The sequence below is a fragment of the Plectropomus leopardus genome, chromosome 17 (assembly GCF_008729295.1).
Source record: "Plectropomus leopardus isolate mb chromosome 17, YSFRI_Pleo_2.0, whole genome shotgun sequence".
Classification (NCBI taxonomy): domain Eukaryota; kingdom Metazoa; phylum Chordata; class Actinopteri; order Perciformes; family Serranidae; genus Plectropomus; species Plectropomus leopardus.
Window position 1 is genome coordinate 22,812,814 of NC_056479.1, and position 17,200 is coordinate 22,830,013.

Below are 17,200 nucleotides of genomic sequence, written 5' to 3' on the forward strand. Positions count from 1 at the left end.
TATTTTGTGTGGCTAAATTGTATCTATACAAGTAAGGCAAGTATCAGTTTTTCATTATATGAATTCTAATAATAAAATTAACTGCCTTTTCCGTCCATTAAATACATTTTGCTGCAGTTAAAATGATTAAAGTAAGATGAACAGACTGAAAACTTAATCTTATCGGATAAAACAGATATATGTAGAGTTTTCCTTTGGGTAACATAATCTGCAGTGTAAAAAAGGTAATAAATCAATATGTTATTGCAATACTCAGCATACTGGAAAACTTAAAAATCACACTAATATCGTATCGTGACTAAAGTGTCGGGATAATAAGGAATTTATTTGTTTTATATGAAAAAATACAGAGTAGGTGCACAAAAGTGTGTTTTTGTAAAGTCTGTAATTATAAAGATGTAAAATCCTTTAGACACGCTGGAATCTTATCACCATGGAAACGAACGTGCGACTGCCGTATCCACACCCCTCCGCTGACGTCACCGCGTCGGGCGCAGCACTTCCTGGTTGTTGCTTGGCGCTGCATGTTGTGGTTAATAAACAATTGATTGATTTATCCCAAGGAATGGTACATCTCCTCCTGCGACGGGACTGGATCGGCCGCATTCGTCTAGCGCTCACTCTCTTCGGACTCCCGTACACCGTGTGCTCCCTCGGAGCCAGGTATGGACAGTAACGTTAGAGGTTTGACTCGAAAATGTGACTATTTTGCAATATAGTGACAGTTTTAAGCTAGCGCTGTAATCACAAGAAGACAAAGTTATATGCTGCAGTCGCTAATTCTGTTAAAGTCGTTTGTTACTGCCAGCCGATATGACTGAAGTCAGTATTACAGTAGAATTAACAAACGGTTTTTATATCATTTTTCAGTGTATTGACGTTGCTTACATGCAAAATTAGCGTTGTTTCACGTTTTTTTATGTCATACAAATTCAATAAATAGTAGCTAAATCATCGTGCAACAAATGTGTACTGCAGTATAAGAGTAGAAACGTACTGTTGTTGTTTAAGCCCACAGTGTGTTTGGTTTCCCTCTGAAATTATGTATTATCAGTTTACAACAGAAGATAAATGCTGTCATCACTTGATTTGATTTGATTTAATTTGACTTGATGTGATTTGATTTATAAATCATATTAAAATGTCATACATTTTAAGACAAGGAGACATGCAGGAGAAACCCAGAAAACCCTCAAGGGGCTTGACAACAATTATAAAATTACAAAATTGTACATACACACACACACACACATATATGCTATAATAAATTATTATTACTATTATAACTTAATTTATATAGCATTTATCCAAACAAAGTGCTTCACAAAGTGCATATGAATAAGTAAACAGTTACAATAAACAAAACAATGTTAAGAGTAAAGATAGAAGTGTGCACAGAGAAAAAAGCACATAAAACACAACATTTTTATATTGCAATTGTACAACTCAGTCATTAAAATAAAAACCTTTCCCATAAAGAAATAAGAATGGACAGGCAGATGAGAACAGAAATAATTATGTAAAGAAAAAGAAGAAGTGAATAAAAGCTAAATATGCAAAAACACACATCATGTTGGGCTATTGTTGTCACTCAAAGGTGAAGGTGTTTCCATAATTTGCTGAAGAGCCAGCAGAGCAAGGAGTGCATGTGGGATGGTGCCGTCTGGGACCACGCTGCTGAGGGGAAGGCAGCGTGAGGTGTGCTTACTGGATTTCCATGTCTCATATTTCCTCCCGTGCAGGCCTGCCATCTCCTGCACATCTTCTCACCCTTTCAGAACCACCAGACCCAGTTGCTGTAAACTTTTTGCCACCAGTGTCTGGACAATGCCATCATCAGCAGCGCCTCATGTTAAGTCCAGATGCCCCCAGTATCCAGGGTCCAAAATCAAGCGTTTCGTTGTGCCTGATGACAAGGTGGACTGGAGTCAGAGCTGGCCGCAGTATAATCCGGTCACCTACACCGACCCGTCAGTGTTAAAGAAGCCAGCATGGGCGGATCCTGAAATTGGGTGAGCGATATGTTGGTATGCATGTTGGTAGGTGTGCGTAGTTATTTTCTTGGCTGCTGTGAGATGTTCTGATTGTTTTACATGCTGTTTGTTTTCAAAACAGCTGGAGATTTTTCATGCCACTTTCGCTGATTTTTGCTCGCAGCTCTTTCTCTCCAAAGTTCAACACTGTGGATGGTGCTGCGGACAGGACGAGCTTCGGCGGCAACTACAAAGTAGAAAAAGGAAAGCCACTGTAAGTTATTGAATAATAATAGAAACTGTTTGTACACTGTCAAATGTATTGGTTTTGTTTAAAAACACACAAAAAACAGCTAGTTCACATTTACATTCAGCGATTTTCAAACCAAGATGTGTAGAGAAACAACGCCAGAGGAGAGTCACAGTAACAAGACTTTGTGTATTATATCAGATTGTATATTTGTGGTAACAAATGTGATAGTAAACACTTTCCTAATGTTACTGTCAGTCGCTTCACAGAGCTGCTGTCCAGTATGATGATTTTTTTCTAGTATTAGCAACCATTTCACAATACAAGTCATTTCATAAAATGTTAATGTCGTAAGACATTGCTTTAAGGAATATTCACCCACAAAATGACAATTTGTGTTTCACTTACTCAGCCCGTGTTACATCGTTTTAATGAAGAAAACTTTCTTGTATCTCGTGCCATTATGGTTGACGATGAATCTAAAAATGGTGAACATTCCTCATGAATTGAAGTCATAGGGCACTGCATTTACCAACAGCAGAATTATATCAGTTCATCCAAACATATCAAAACTCTGAAAGAACTCGACTCTTGCAATATAATTTAAGTCTCATTTATCCAGTCGTATGCTCAGTGTTCCCCAAACAGACAGCCCTGTCTGGGAACTAAAAGTGAAACTTAATCTCTCTTCAAAGCCAGACTCCATTGACAAAAATAGCAATTTTACCTCACTAAGCACAGGAGCCGCTGGTCCGCCACTGCATTGATCAGTAGTTTGTTTGTGTTATTGTGTGACTTTGGTGTATACGACCTATCTGTCACTTTGGGAATTACTCAGCATTATACTGCTCAAGTTTTGTGAAAGTTTGTAAATGGAAGGTTTTATGTATTATTTTGTAAGAATGTTTGCCGCTTTTGGATTCTTTGTTCGCTGTGGCGGTACGTGAGAAAAACAGCGTTTTCTTCACAAATTCAGCACAACACACAGTACTATCTGATGCAAAACAATTCGAATCAATTGTTGTGCCCTAATCCCTTCAACACCTCAAAGACTGCCTGAATGAGTAGCTAAAACAATGACACACAGCAGTGTAGTAATCAATGTTAAACAGAGGAGCAGCGAGGACAATAATACAACAAGAGAAAACTAAAACTATATAGTAAAACATCACCTTAGTCTTTAGTTGGAAGCTCTGTAATGCTCTGTGTGCTCTTTGCTAAAGATTTTTGTGTTTGTAAAATATTTCTTTTGACTTTAAAGTCATTTTTGTGAACATATCCTCTTTAAACTGCTTATTATAAACACCTTTAATATGTGTAGAAATCCTCATGGACGCACAGGAGTGACTGGTAGGGGTTTGCTGGGACGATGGGGACCCAATCACGCAGCAGATCCCATTGTCACCAGGTAACTTTTTTTTTCTGCTCTGCACATTGGTATTATCATTACAATTGCCAGTCATAGCTCATCACCAAATTTAGTTACATAAATGATTCAACTCAATAACTAATTATCAGTTTGCATTTTAAGTCTCTTCTAAAACAAATCAGCGTACCAGAGCAGGTTTCTGGAGTTGCTCAATTGCCACACAACAAAAAACTTTGTGTACTTTGCCGTTTTTTTTATATAAATGCCTGATGGTCTGATGTGTTTCACTGTCTGGCAGATGGAAAGTTGACGCCAAAGGAGCAAAGATAACTCACTCGGTCTCCAAGCGGCCGATCCTGCAGTTTGTGTCCATCAAGAGGAAAGACTGTGGGGAGTGGGCCATTCCTGGGGTTGGTTCCTTTCACGTCTCACACAAGCTTTACCGACGCGTCTGTTCCTATCATGATAAACTCACAGCTATTCAAAAGCGCTCAGGGGCAAAAAAAAAACTAATTCAAAGCTAGGACACGGACGGGTTTGAGTTTTTTGAGATATGTGAGGTGGGACTTGCTTGTTCATTGTGTGCTTGTTTTGTAGGGGATGGTGGATCCAGGAGAGCAGGTCTCTCTCACGCTGCAGAGGGAGTTCTCAGAGGAAGCGCTGAATTCGTTGGCGATCTCACCAGCAGACAGAGAAAAAATCAGTGAACGCATCACCAAACTCTTCAAATCACCAGGTTTCCAGGTCAGGAACTGACACTTGTTTATAGTCATATTTAAGTGCTTCTATAAGGAAATACAAAATATCTTTTTTTTCAGGTCTATAAAGGCTATGTGGATGATCCTAGAAACACTGACAATGCTTGGATGGAGACGGTCGCTGTCAACTTCCATGATGACTCAGGTATCAATAATAAAGAAGAATGGGCCTCATTCATCAATAGTTTTTCCATAAATTTATTCTTAAAAAAGGCCGCAAGAAATCAGAATCATGACTTGTTCTTAAACTGCAAAATTGGTCACATTGGTGTTTAAAATCTGAGGCAAAAAAATATCGCCGAACACATAACAGAGACGGTGATCACCGGAGAAGAATAGGTTTACCCTCGTCAGTCTCTGCAAAGAGATCGCCATGGTCCTGGAAGATGTGTTCCCTCCTCGGGGCACGGTCTGCAACATCATGCAGCAGCAGTAAATATGTCACTGTGCAAGCAGAGCCAGGGTGCAGAAATAGGTCTACTTTGGGCCTATAAATAGCAGAATCAATCACAAACGGATTGAATGGCATGGTTCCCAATCATCATAATTGATGTGAATTGAAGTGTTAGTGTAGTGTTTAGGTATTTTAAACGACCGTAATGCATGGTAAAATAATGAAAATAGTTTTAAAAAACCCCATAAATGATAAAATGTTATTGTGATTTAAATCCTGTAGTATTATACAACTGCAGAATTGAAGTAAAATTAACCAACTATTCTGCAAAAACATGTCCTCTCTCTCTCCCTCAAATATTTTCAATTTCAGTGCTGCTTTATTGGCATAAACATTGCAAAATAAGAATAGTGTTACTGAAATATTACACATAACATTACACAATAATATATCAATACATGTAGAAATTAATTTTAAAAAAAGCTTTTGCATTAAACTGTGTCTACATTTGTGACATGCATCTCTCTCTCACTTATTGGTCTGCTGCGGCGCAGTGCATTCTGGTAGTTGTAAGTTTTCTACCTCTTGAGCAAAAGTGTTTGCACGCGTTCTTTTTCTCTGTTTTCTCTGGTCATGTTGTACCAATTTCAAAAGTAGTAGTAGCTGGTGAATGAGTCCCAATGTATTTTTCCTTTTGAACTATCCAAACTTCATTATAGTTCTTCAGTGATTTTCTCTGTGGTGGCAACAAATGAGGCTTTTGTAGAGCAGTAACATATCTCATATTTTGTTACCGTAGGCAACAGTGTTAGCGAGCTGCCGTTGCAAGCTGGCGATGACGCAGGACAAGTCCAGTGGGTTGATGTTGACTCGTCCTTCCCGCTCTTTGCGAATCATTCCCATTTCCTGGAGCTGGTTGCCAAAGAGAGGAAAGCTCACTGGTAAACAGGGACGACAGTCTGTGACAGGACGATGAAGGAAACATTAGGAGCCCTGTCGCTCTCTGTGCACTAAGAGTGCTTGTGCATTTAGGATGCATGACACCTAACCTCATGTAAATCTTCCCTTGCTAATTTAATCATAATAATCGTAGCTATTGAAGCCTTATATGCGCTCATATACATGCCCACTATACACTGAAGGTTGAATGCTTGGCTGCAGTCAGAGGAGACGGATCGGCACACGTTAGAGATGCTGTTTGACATTTGTCACAGAAAATCGAATAAAAGAGAGGACTTGTGCATTTTCATAGAAAAAAAATCAATTAATTGCTTGGAAGAAGCTCAACTTGAGACTGTTATGATGCAAGATGCTGCTGCGTGGCACACCACATTATTTCTGTTGGCACTAATTATGCTAATTTATTCAATGTTAACAAGGATCACATTAACTCAGCGCGATCATGTAAGAAGAAACACAATGAGCTGCTGAACATTACACATACTACATTAATTTAAGTGTGATACGGAGGGGGCAATCAAAAAAAAAAAGTGCAGCCTGACTTTGATCTTTAGATGTGAAAAGAAAATGAAGATGGTGTGTTGGAGCTGCTCACACAGCAGAGCATAGACAGGCCCTGAATCTGGAGGACAAACATGTTTTCAAGTGTTAACAGACAGTGAAAGCAAAGGCCATTTCACACTCGACAGCCTGCCTTTTCCAAAATGTTCACATCAGTACGTGTCATCTCACTGCTGGGCGTTCTTTGAATTACGCATTAAGTGGCTCATATCTGTTAAGATTCATGACACAAATGCTAACACATGGACACTTCTGTCATCAAAAGACAGCCAAGTCTTAAAGGAACAGTTTCCCCCAAACTGAAAAGAAAAAAAACGACCTCCTGTGCAGTGATATGGTTGGCAGGTGTAGTGTGGTAGAAAGAAAATAGTTCCCTCTGGGGAAGGCTCTAACAACTAATTTCCCCCCAAGACTAAGACTAGTGTACAAGTAAAAAGTAAGGAAACACTCAGAAAAAAAAACTACAATTTAAGGTATAAGGTTAAACATTGTCAGAAAAAAATACTGCATATATTATAAAAGCCATATGAAATTGTTATTCATATTTTTCAAAAACAAATCCAAATGTCTCTGAGATGTGTAGCATATTGCACCAAGCATTAGGAACAACTGATAAATTTGACAACAGCTTACTAAATAAAAAAATCACAGATAAAGTTTATTAAAAACAACACTTTCGGAAAACATTTCTTTAGGAAATTGACTTTGTATAATAACAGAATTTTTATTGGATGAACAAAATTGAATGAAATAGTAAGAATTTTAATAATTATATACTGGAGATATAGTAATAATTTTTCTTTTTTTTTTTTTTCCAGAATATTCAATCTTCAACTCAATTTTTTTTCCTGAACAAATATACCTGTACAATCTTAAGTGCAAATAGCATGTTCACATTGAGAGGATTGATACATATTTAGTAAACAACAACAACTAACAAACAAATAGACAAACAAAGAAAAACAAATTAGTAAAAAAAAAAAAAAAAAAAGAAAGAAAGAAAAGAAATTGCTTTGAGCAAGCTGAGTGCCATCTAGTTCCATTATACTGGAGAGAAGGCAGACATCTCTACAGCACTTGGCAACTCATACTAAAGCAATCTATATTAATAAATAGCACTATAAGTAAGAGGAAAACATGTCAATTTTGATTTTGGAGTGAACTGTGCCTTTAACAGTTTTTTATATGACGTGATATGAATATCCTTTGTGCTGTTGTGAGAATGCCAACAAGGCACTTGTGGGAAAAGATGAAGACTGTGGCTCTAAGTGAAGCTCTTACAAGAAGAACTTAATTAAAGTAGGTCCATAATAGTTCTAGGAAGTGATACAATTTCCTGAAGCCCTTTTCTATTTGCTCTCATCAACGCTCTACCAACAAAATTTGCCTGAGTGACATGATATTCAAAAGTTATGAAACCAGCAGCTGTGTGTGCGTTTCACACCTCACTAAAATACAGATTCAGAAGTTATAGAGCATAATCTTAAAAATGGTCACACCTATGCAGATGCATGTTCAGCTCTGACTGACTCTGTGTGCACTGAGGCCACTTACCAGCTCCACTGGAACATTTACAGTCTGAACAGCATTTGTTGTTGCAGCAAGGGAGAGTATTTTCACAGTTGTACTAATTCAAACTGGCAGCCTGCCAGTTACAAAACCCACTAACGTTTGCTTTTTTAACAAAAGTTTTTTTTTTTTTGTTTTTTCTTTCTTTCTTTTGCCTAATGTGATTTTGGCTTGTGGTTTGTCTAATACAAGAATAAATAATGGTTGGATAAGTGATACAATAATTAAAAATGTAATGTTATACCAATGCTTTCTGTTAAGATTGATTGTATATGATGCGAAAATGAAGCTAGATTTGTCAATTTACTGAACTTGCACTGAATCTGTCTAATCTTGTGATTTTTGTTATCCATCAAACTCACTTGAATGTGTCAATTAGTGTGGATTATTGAATTGATTTGTGCATTTACACCCATAAAATATGTGTGCATGACTATTGTATGTTGTGTGCTATATTTGTTTGTCTCCCAGTGTGTAACATCAGCTTTATGTCTCAGCCTATGTGGTTGCATTAGGAGCAGTCATCAAATATTTATGCAAATCTTGAGACCTGGTTGTCCATTATGAAGTGCTTGAAAGTAATAAAAATGCAATGATTTGTTTTTTTTTGTTTGATTTTAGGAGATCTGCATCAATATGTGATGTGTTTCTTTTTCACATGCAAACAAAAGCTATGGAAAAGTACATTTTATGTGGACAAATACTTGCTCATGGTCCATTGTGTGCTATCTGTGCTGTGTGCTCTGGGACTGCTCCTCACCAGCTGGAAACAAGCCCTAACAGTCTCCATAGGCGACTCCTGTATAACAGGCAGTCACGTCTGTAATCATTTACTAAATTACAATGTTTTCCCTGAGTGGCCTTGAACCACAAAGAAACTCTATCCACTCAGACAGGAGCAACTATACTGCCTTATTACTGCAGGTATATTTTCCAAATGTAAGAGCAACTCAGTAAGACTGCCAAGGAGGTGCAAAAAAGTGCAAAAGAGTGTTTTAAAGTTGAGGATATTTAATGTATACACTGTATTTGCATGTTAACTGCACTTTTTAATGGCTATGTTTTCAGACCAGACCAGTAGTAGTAGTAGTAATGGTAGTAGAGGAAGTAGTAGCAGTATTTAACTTGTTTATTTTACTTTTTATAATGGCTGGGTTATGTGTAGGGATGAGGAAAAAACATAATCTGAGTTGCTTTTTTGTTAACAAACTGTCCATTTGTTTGAAATATTTTAGAAATTAAATCTACTACTACTACTACTACAAATAAATAATAATATTAATAATAATAAATACTTATTATTATTATCTATCCGTGTTATTATTATTATTTATTCATGTCAGGGGTATGGTAGGGATAAGGAGAAACATAAACCCAGATAATCGAAAGAACTACATTACCCAAAAGCCTTTGCGAGAGGAAGCGCATTCCCTGACGACGTGGCCGGAGCACGTCTCAACCCCGTGTTTCAACGAACCGGGGTGATTCAAACAAGGCAAGCCGGCTTTGTTCACGGCTACTTCAGAGACTCTTTCACTCCAACAAGTCTCTTCAGAAGTTTGATATCACCACAATGTCCGGGAAAGTCAAGAGCCGGAGTGCCGCAAACGCAGACTCGATAACCGGCGGAGTGTCCTGCGATGAGCGCATCCTGCGGGATTGTCATCAACTGTACACGGATCCCGACAGTGGTGAGTTGGCTAACATATTTTGCTCAGTGGAAATAGCTCCAACATTGACCTATTTTAGCACAAAAGCTACCAAGCTGTTCGCTGACCGTGGTTTCGCCAGCTAACTTAGCAAATAAAGAGACATTATCCCTGATACAGGCGGCTAACCGTTAGCTAACGTTTGCTATTAAACAAGGATTTTGTGATTTGGCTGACGTTGCGCTAGCTAGCTTTAACGCTAGCGTTAACGCTAGTTTAATTAGCCAGCTGCCAATTAACTTGTGGTAAAAATGCTGCAGTCACATCATTTTCTTGCAATGAATGTTAGCTTACAATATACTGAGTTTTGGTTGGGGTCAGTTTACAAGAGATTTCAGTTAGGGGCGTAGCTAGGAATTTTGGGTCCCCAGAAAATGAATGAAATTAAGTACAATCATTGTTTTAGAGTGCCATCTATGCTTAGGATATTTAAAAATATCTACTCCTGTTGAGATTTTTGTAGCTCCTCTCCAGCTTTTGCTCACTCAAGTTTTGATCTTGACTGTCTGATCTGAGTCCTGCAGGTGCAACCACAGCACCATGATGGCTGTAGTTTTACTTATATATTCATTGATCGGCCAAAACATTAAGGGTGGGGTGTGTAAAATTAGGGGGGATTTAGTGGCGTCTAGTGGTGAATTGCAGATTGCAACCATCTTTTTAAGTTCTTCTGGCTATAATTCTTTCAGTTTTCATTTTTCAGGAAGTTTTTATTGGGAACCAAACTATCCACAGAGGTCTCATCCTCTACAAAACTAACAAATCAGGCGATTAAAACAGCTATAATCACCTGCAATTTCACGTTACAATTTCAGTGCATCTGTGTCACGGTTTGGCATCTCGGGACGGGCTGCTCACCGTCAACATGCTCACCCCTCATGGTTTTAACCATGAGCAGATATATCCGTAGAGGTCTCTTCCTTTCCAAAACAAACAGACTTGGTGATTTAAACTGATCAAAAACCAAATAAAACAGTTTCAGCTTAAAAATCTATGTGTTTCTGACACACTATGGCATGTTGCTGCAGGCGGCTTGTCAAACACATGCTTATGCGAAGTGTGGTGGCACCCACAAGAATGCCAGGACCCCAAGGTCTCTAGCCGAACTTTGCATTGTAACAAAATGACCAATGTTATTCACTTAACCAGCCAATGGTTTTAATGGTTTTGCTGATTGCTGTGCATCCTTGATTTTACAAAAATAAAATGTTTTTTTCAGGGTTGATCTCAGTCGCCGAATCAGTTGGTGTAAAGTTGCTGCCGCCCAGAAAAAAGATCACTGTGATGCTGATGGGAAACCACTCTGCTGGGAAGAGCTCCTTCATCAACTGGTAAATATGTTTTGCAAAAGTATGTCCCAGTGTGGTTTAGAGAGAGAAATACTGCCCACGGTTAGAAAACAAAGTGATGCCTTAAATACACACAGTGAATCACTTGAAATATTAAACATAAAAGCCTGTCCCACTTAATTTGTGTCTGTTTCGTTCTTTTACATAATTTTTTGGCACAGTTTTCAATGCAAATTGAACATTTAACTGATAAATGCAATGCATAATGCATGAGTGTGGTCCTGCTTGTATCAGCCAGTTTGCACTGGTCTATTGATTTTGCAGAATAATATAGTTAAATTGATTTAACTTGGACAGTGGACAAAATATTTCTCTTCCATTGTTGCTTCACTAAATCGTTTGTGTTGCTTTTTTTTTCTTTTTTATTTTCAGGTATGTCGAAGAGCACATCCAACGCACTGGGGTGGCCATTGAGACTCAAGGCTTCAGCTTTGTCACAAGTGGGCGCAAGAGGGAATCTCTCACAGTGAGTGCAACAGTGCAAAAACAATAAGAGGCTATTCATTGTCAGATAGGTTTTTATTTTGTTCAGGAAGAAAGAAGAAACAAAATGTGAATTTCAAATTGGATTCCTCACATTGCAGCATCGTCTCATGGCTCCCACAGTCATGGAAAACCTGGAAAAGTCATCAGATTTGTAAAAATAATTTTAAGTTTTGGTCTGGTTCCGGTTTAAAAAATATTTCCACCTGGTCTGTTTCTCTTTCTCTGCAGGGAAATGCCACCCTTCATTTATATCCACACTTCAAGCCTCTGCAAGAGTTCAAAGGTGAGATTTCAGCTCGAATCACAATCCCTCCCTGTTCTAATCTAAAGAATCGCCACAATGATGTACTTTGTCTCCCTTCAGGCTGCCGCCACACTGATCCGTTCCTAAATTCTTGCTGTTTTGATAGAGAGATTTGCTGTTTTGTTGCTTTTCCATTTGACAGTGACTTGGATATAGCTTTTCTGTAGCACTTTTAGTTTACAGTAAAAATTTGGTTCGGATCAGAGCGGCAGCACAATCACATTTCTTGTCATTTAAAAAAAACTGCCACAGCCATGATTTCCACAGTCACTAGTCCTGTTGAAGATAAATTATGAAGTGTTAATTTGTTACTTTTAATAAAGCCAAACAGAGGGATTTCTTCTATAATGCAACAGCCACATGGCTTTAGCGTGATCTCTTATATAATTCGAAGTGACCAGTATCAATCTAAGTTCTGATCTTCTTGATTTCATTTCTAGGAGTCTCAGAGTACTTGAGCACAGAGATCTGCACGTCGCGACAAAAACGGTTCAGCCTGGTGACATTTGTGGACTCGCCGGGGTTGGTGGACGGTGATATGAAGTATCCCTTTGACGTGGACGAGGTTATCATGTGGCTGGGTGAGTGGCTGCTAAAAGAAAGTTTATTGTTTAATTGTGGTTATTGAGGGCCGACTGAGACTTTTGGGGCAGCTGGTGTTGTGACACTGGCTTATTTTAAACTGATATTTTAAAAATAATCCAAGAAGAAAAGCTCTGTTGAAGCACCAGGCCATGTTGCTGCTGGTTTCACCATTTCCTTTACCATCTTACTTTGATTGCCACAAAGCAAACTGTTTTGTAATCATATTTCAGTGGAATCATAGTGTCACAGTGTGATGAAACTGTGACAAACTTCTGTCGAAATAAGAAGCAAGTAAGACAATAAAAGAACTTTAAAAAAATCCTACTGAAAAGTTTAAAGAATTTTACTTGAGCATCAAACTTCCTTCAGCATGCATCAAATATATTAAGAATACACGTTAAAATGGACAGTGTGTTACAGTCTGTCGTGTTAAATAACGATCCTTCACACTGTCTCTCTCAGGTGATCTCTGTGACCTGATTCTGGTCTTCTTTGACCCCATGGGTCAGGCTCTGTGCAAGCGCACCCTCAACATCGTGGAGAGCCTGAATGAGAAACACGGAGATCGGCTGCGTTTTTACCTGAGCAAGGCCGACGAGGCTGGCGGAGAGTCAGACAGACAGGTCGGTACGCACAGTAACAGCTCAGTGTTTTGGGGCCGTCGGCATTCTTCATTCAGCTGAAAAACAAAAACATAATTCACTCACCTTATATGAACAACTCTATAGAAGTCAAAAGAGTTTCCACTTGTATAATAACTTTAAAAAGAGAGGCGCCTCTGGGAGGAATGTAAAGCTGAAACTGAACAAATCCTCTTCATGTTAAGTGTGTGGGTAGTTTAAAGCTGCTGTCCAGAGCAGGTTTTTAAGTATGTATGAGCACAGAACTAGGGCTGCATCTAACGATTATATCATTATCTATTATCAGTTATGACAGGGGCATCAGCAACATGTATTTTAGTCACGTAACGAAGGAAAAATTAATAACAAATAATTGAACGCTATATTATTGTACCGCTTTGCCTTCATAAGAGCCTTTTCCAACAGGGAACTTAAGCCAAAATATTGTTCTTTTAAAGCCACCAGACTCCTTTGACAGAAACAGTAACTTTACCTCACAGCACGCGGACGTGGTGGTCTTGATTTTTGATTGATTTTATTTTTTTATTCATTTTTTATCGTGTGACTTTCAGAGCCAAACTTATGTGGTGCTCGCAGCAGTAGGTGGGTTTGCTTCAGTAGTGACACTGAGCAGATAACCTACGTAAAGTCACATGGGAATTAGATTTTAGAGGGGCGTGGGAAAATAGCATTTTTACACTAAAACATGCACACTTCAACTAAAATTTGAATTTTGAGAATTGAAGACATAAGGGACACTATTGGAAAGCTACAGCATTACATAAAAAAACTCAGTAAAATACAATATTAAATAAGATAAAGTAATGGAGCCACCCGTTTCAAAAGAAAGACAAAAACTATTATTTGACCATCAAATTTTTTAATTTTCTGTCAGTCAAAACTAATTGTTGCAGTGCTATACAGAACAAGTAAATGAACACTCTCTCCTTTATACCAGAACTGCCAGATATTGTCTATATAAATATGTACTCTCTCCCTCTGACTGGTGTCTTTGTATTTTCATTAATGTCTCAGAGAGTAATGATGCAGATTGTCCAGGAGCTCTGCAAGCGACCAGGACTCAACAAATGTGGTTTTGACATGCCAACCATCTACATTCCTAATCCCAGTAAGGTAAGAGCTGCGCTTTTGGCGATTGTACACTTTCTAAGCTCCAGTCTCTGTTCCTTCAACATGTTTCTTTGCATAAAATTCATTCAAACTTACTGACAGGCGTAACTTGTTTTTCTTTGTTTTACAGCCAAGTCGCTGTGTGAACCAGATCGAGGAGGTGTGTCGCACCATCGAGAAAACCATTAACCAAACAGTCCAGAATACACTCAACTCCCTGGAGAAGGACTGCGAGCTCATCAGCGAGGCCATCACCGACACACTCACTAACGACAGGTAACACACACACAAACATTTGATCGTAGAGCAGAGTGTGCAGGAGCTAGTTGAGGTAACTTTAGTTCAGTATTTCAACAAAGTAAAGTATTTCAGCTTAGCGGGACACACAGAGCATCGGTCCGTGACGCCGTCAGAGAATAACCTCGACTCTCTGCCCTCACAGGCAGACCGGTGTGAGGAACCGACGGGCGCGCTTTAAGAGCTGCTTCCTGACTCTGCTGGGCTTCAGCGTCCCCATGGCTCTGATGGCCTTACTGGTTCTTGGCATTCTGTCCCAGGAGCTGCTGGAGGCGGCTGTGGGCCGCGAGGGCAGAGAGACGCTGTCACTCTACATGGTCAGTGTTAAAGCGAGCGCACCATAGTCGTTGCACAGTCGGCGTATACAGCAGTCAAGTCTGATTTTTAGCTGCTGTTGTAATTCACAGGCTCCCGTAGCGAGAGCGCTCGACTCCCTCTCTGTGGAGCAGCAGCTGTACGGCTGTGGCGGACTGGTCCTTCTCTCCTTCCTCCTGCTCATCATCGCACGCTTCTCCTTCAGGTAGGACAATAAAGTCTCAGCACTGCTATCTGCTGCTACACTGCTGCTTCCAGTAAGGTTTCATTCGTTGTAATATATTTAAACTTATGGAAACACTAAATCAAACTTTGCCCTTGTATCTGAGTGTATTTTATTTTTCTCCTTTTTCAGTTTATTTTTCTTGCTTTCTCCAGTGGACACTTGCAACTTGCAAAAATAATGCCGACTACTTTAATAATCAATACATTTTTCATGCACTGAGTGCCTTATATTCCTTAGTTTCATCTTGTCAGTTCTAAGGATTTGTTGCTTTTCTTTGTCTCGCATTAAATTTAATATTTTGGGGTTTTGGAGTTAAGGCCTTTGCAAATCAAATACGCATTTTGCGTCCAGAATTTTCACACATCTAAAAATAAACTCAACCTTGCGTTGTCAGTTATGTTCACACACTGACAGCCTCGTCCATAATTAAAGTTTTTGGGACAAGTTTGTTTTTCTTTTTTTGCGTCTCTCTTTAGAGAGTTGTTTTACCAAGATGCAGTGAAGAAAATGTGGCATAAGTAGAAGTGGAGAGGGGCCCAGCAAGAAAAAGAAGTGGAAATCTTTGGAAGTCGAAAAAAGACAAGGCAGCAAACCGGCAATGATAATTCTTACAGCAGAGTTAAATTTTATAGCCTCATGTTATGATTTTATAACTCAGGTAGCGAAAAGGAAGATGCTGGCAGAGAGTGGCGACAGCCAGGAAATTTTTTCTTGTCCACAGTATTTTACGGCTTTTTTACTGCAGTTGTAACACTTTTATTTCGCTTTGTGGAATTAAGAAGATGATCTGTGTGAAGCAGTGATTTTGGGCTTGGTGGATTGGCAGCGCTGCTCTTGAAAAAGGATAAAAAGAAACTTTCACATTTTTCCCAACTTCAGTTTTTATGTCGATAAGAAATCTCATTAATTTCCCTTTACGTCTTTGCAGCACTCAACCAACTCTGTCAGGCAAACAGAAAAGGCAACTGCAGGAGAAGCTGGAGTACGTTCAGGAGGTGGTCAAGACCAAAAAGGTACTTTTTATAGTTTGCTTGCTATATGTTTATTTACGTAATATAATATCCCATTTCTCATAAAAATCTGACTTTATTCTTGTAAAATTCCACCTTTTTTTCTCGTAACATTCCAACTTTTTTGTTGTAAAACGACGACTTTATTCTCTTAATATATATTGAGTTTATTCTAATGCTTTTTTTTTCTCATATTACAACTTTAATCTCGTAATATTATGACTTTATTCTTGAAATCTAACTTTTTTTTTCTTAAACATGGCCCTAAACCTTTGTCAGAATTTCCTAATAACCAACAATTTGACTTAAAGTGACAGTAACACCAGTTCTGTCAAAAAGTATTGGTGCCTCATCTTTTCCACTAAATATTAGAAAAGTATCGATGCAGGTATCGATAAGGACTCAGTTCCTTAAGGAGTCTCGATAATGGTATCAATATCAATAAAAAATTAACGACCCCCATCCCTATAAAAAGGCGGTATTAGGGTTTGACTGTCTTGTCTTTCCCTGCAGAAAAAGCTGTATGAAGAATACCTCCGCCAGAGTGTCAGCGATCAGGACATGGACGTGTGAAGGCCGAGCTGCACACAGCGATTCAGCATCTCCACACTGACGTCCGACCAAATGACATAAAAGCTTTGCCAAGGTTTCACAGCAGCCATCGTGGCACTCTGACCGCTCGTTGCTGCATCTTGTTGAAGTGTGCAGATGTAAATTAGAAGCACTTGATACACTCGTAGAAAAGCTCCTGTGCTTTGGGTACCGTAAAGTCCGTATTAGATGATGTTACCTCTGTCAAACTCTTAAAACCACACTACCTGCAGATGACTAGTGTTCTGAGATGACCTTTTGTTACTGATCACGTCTTTGTTGTGAGCATTTATATACGTGTACTTTGTGCCTCTGCACCGCTCAAATGAATTCAGGCGTATACCACTTTAAGATATTTAAACATTTTCAAACTATTTATAATATTTCTTTATCAGAGAAATTGTATTTTGGTTAAACGGCGTATAGCACTGGTTTACATGAGTCACTTTGTATGAGTTTTTTTGACGACTTTCACCAGCATTTTATACACGGTACTCTGGCTGCTTGTTATCATGAAGTTACAATTTTAGGTATTAATCCAGTTTACGTCATGAATGTCTGTTAGCTAATAATGGGTCCAATATTCAAATACACACACAACTCTTGTTACTGACGCAAATATCCACCAATCAAACATTTTACCAATGATGAAGTTCTTTTTCTACTTTCCTCTACATTCTGACCATGTTTTAACTGCAAATGACTTAAATAAAAACAGTGTTCAATAAATTTATTGAGATTAA

At 38.7% G+C, this 17,200-nt stretch overlaps 2 protein-coding genes across 2 annotated transcripts; both read left to right on the plus strand.

Annotated features, from left to right (window-relative positions):
• The first annotated feature begins 498 nt into the window (after window positions 1-498).
• On the plus strand, window positions 499-7,258 carry nudt9 (nudix (nucleoside diphosphate linked moiety X)-type motif 9). Its single transcript, XM_042505695.1, has 8 exons — window positions 499-663; window positions 1,743-2,012; window positions 2,158-2,247; window positions 3,545-3,631; window positions 3,891-4,002; window positions 4,190-4,336; window positions 4,411-4,495; window positions 5,544-7,258. The coding sequence occupies exons 1-8, from the start codon at window positions 566-568 to the stop codon at window positions 5,687-5,689; spliced, it is 1,035 nt and encodes a 344-aa protein (XP_042361629.1). The 5' UTR covers window positions 499-565; the 3' UTR covers window positions 5,690-7,258.
• A 2,008-nt stretch (window positions 7,259-9,266) lies between these two features.
• On the plus strand, window positions 9,267-17,200 carry si:ch211-11k18.4. The gene is made up of 12 exons (XM_042505193.1): window positions 9,267-9,525; window positions 10,763-10,874; window positions 11,265-11,358; window positions 11,607-11,661; window positions 12,123-12,263; window positions 12,730-12,890; window positions 13,923-14,021; window positions 14,149-14,294; window positions 14,461-14,632; window positions 14,723-14,835; window positions 15,785-15,869; window positions 16,380-17,200. Exons 1-12 carry the CDS (start codon window positions 9,408-9,410, stop codon window positions 16,437-16,439), a joined length of 1,356 nt encoding a protein of 451 aa, XP_042361127.1. The 5' UTR covers window positions 9,267-9,407; the 3' UTR covers window positions 16,440-17,200.

Excerpts from the sequence above, each read along its gene's own strand:
- nudt9 (XM_042505695.1), top strand. The coding sequence starts at position 566 with ATGGTACATCTCCTCCTGCGACGGGACTGGATCGGCCGCATTCGTCTA. Across the intron at positions 664-1,742 it reads GTGTGCTCCCTCGGAGCCAG|GCCTGCCATCTCCTGCACAT; the intron begins GTATGGACAGTA and ends CCTCCCGTGCAG. Across the intron at positions 4,496-5,543 it reads CAACTTCCATGATGACTCAG|GCAACAGTGTTAGCGAGCTG; the intron begins GTATCAATAATA and ends TTGTTACCGTAG.
- si:ch211-11k18.4 (XM_042505193.1), top strand. The coding sequence starts at position 9,408 with ATGTCCGGGAAAGTCAAGAGCCGGAGTGCCGCAAACGCAGACTCGATA. Across the intron at positions 10,875-11,264 it reads AAGAGCTCCTTCATCAACTG|GTATGTCGAAGAGCACATCC; the intron begins GTAAATATGTTT and ends TTTTATTTTCAG. Across the intron at positions 14,836-15,784 it reads ATCGCACGCTTCTCCTTCAG|CACTCAACCAACTCTGTCAG; the intron begins GTAGGACAATAA and ends ACGTCTTTGCAG.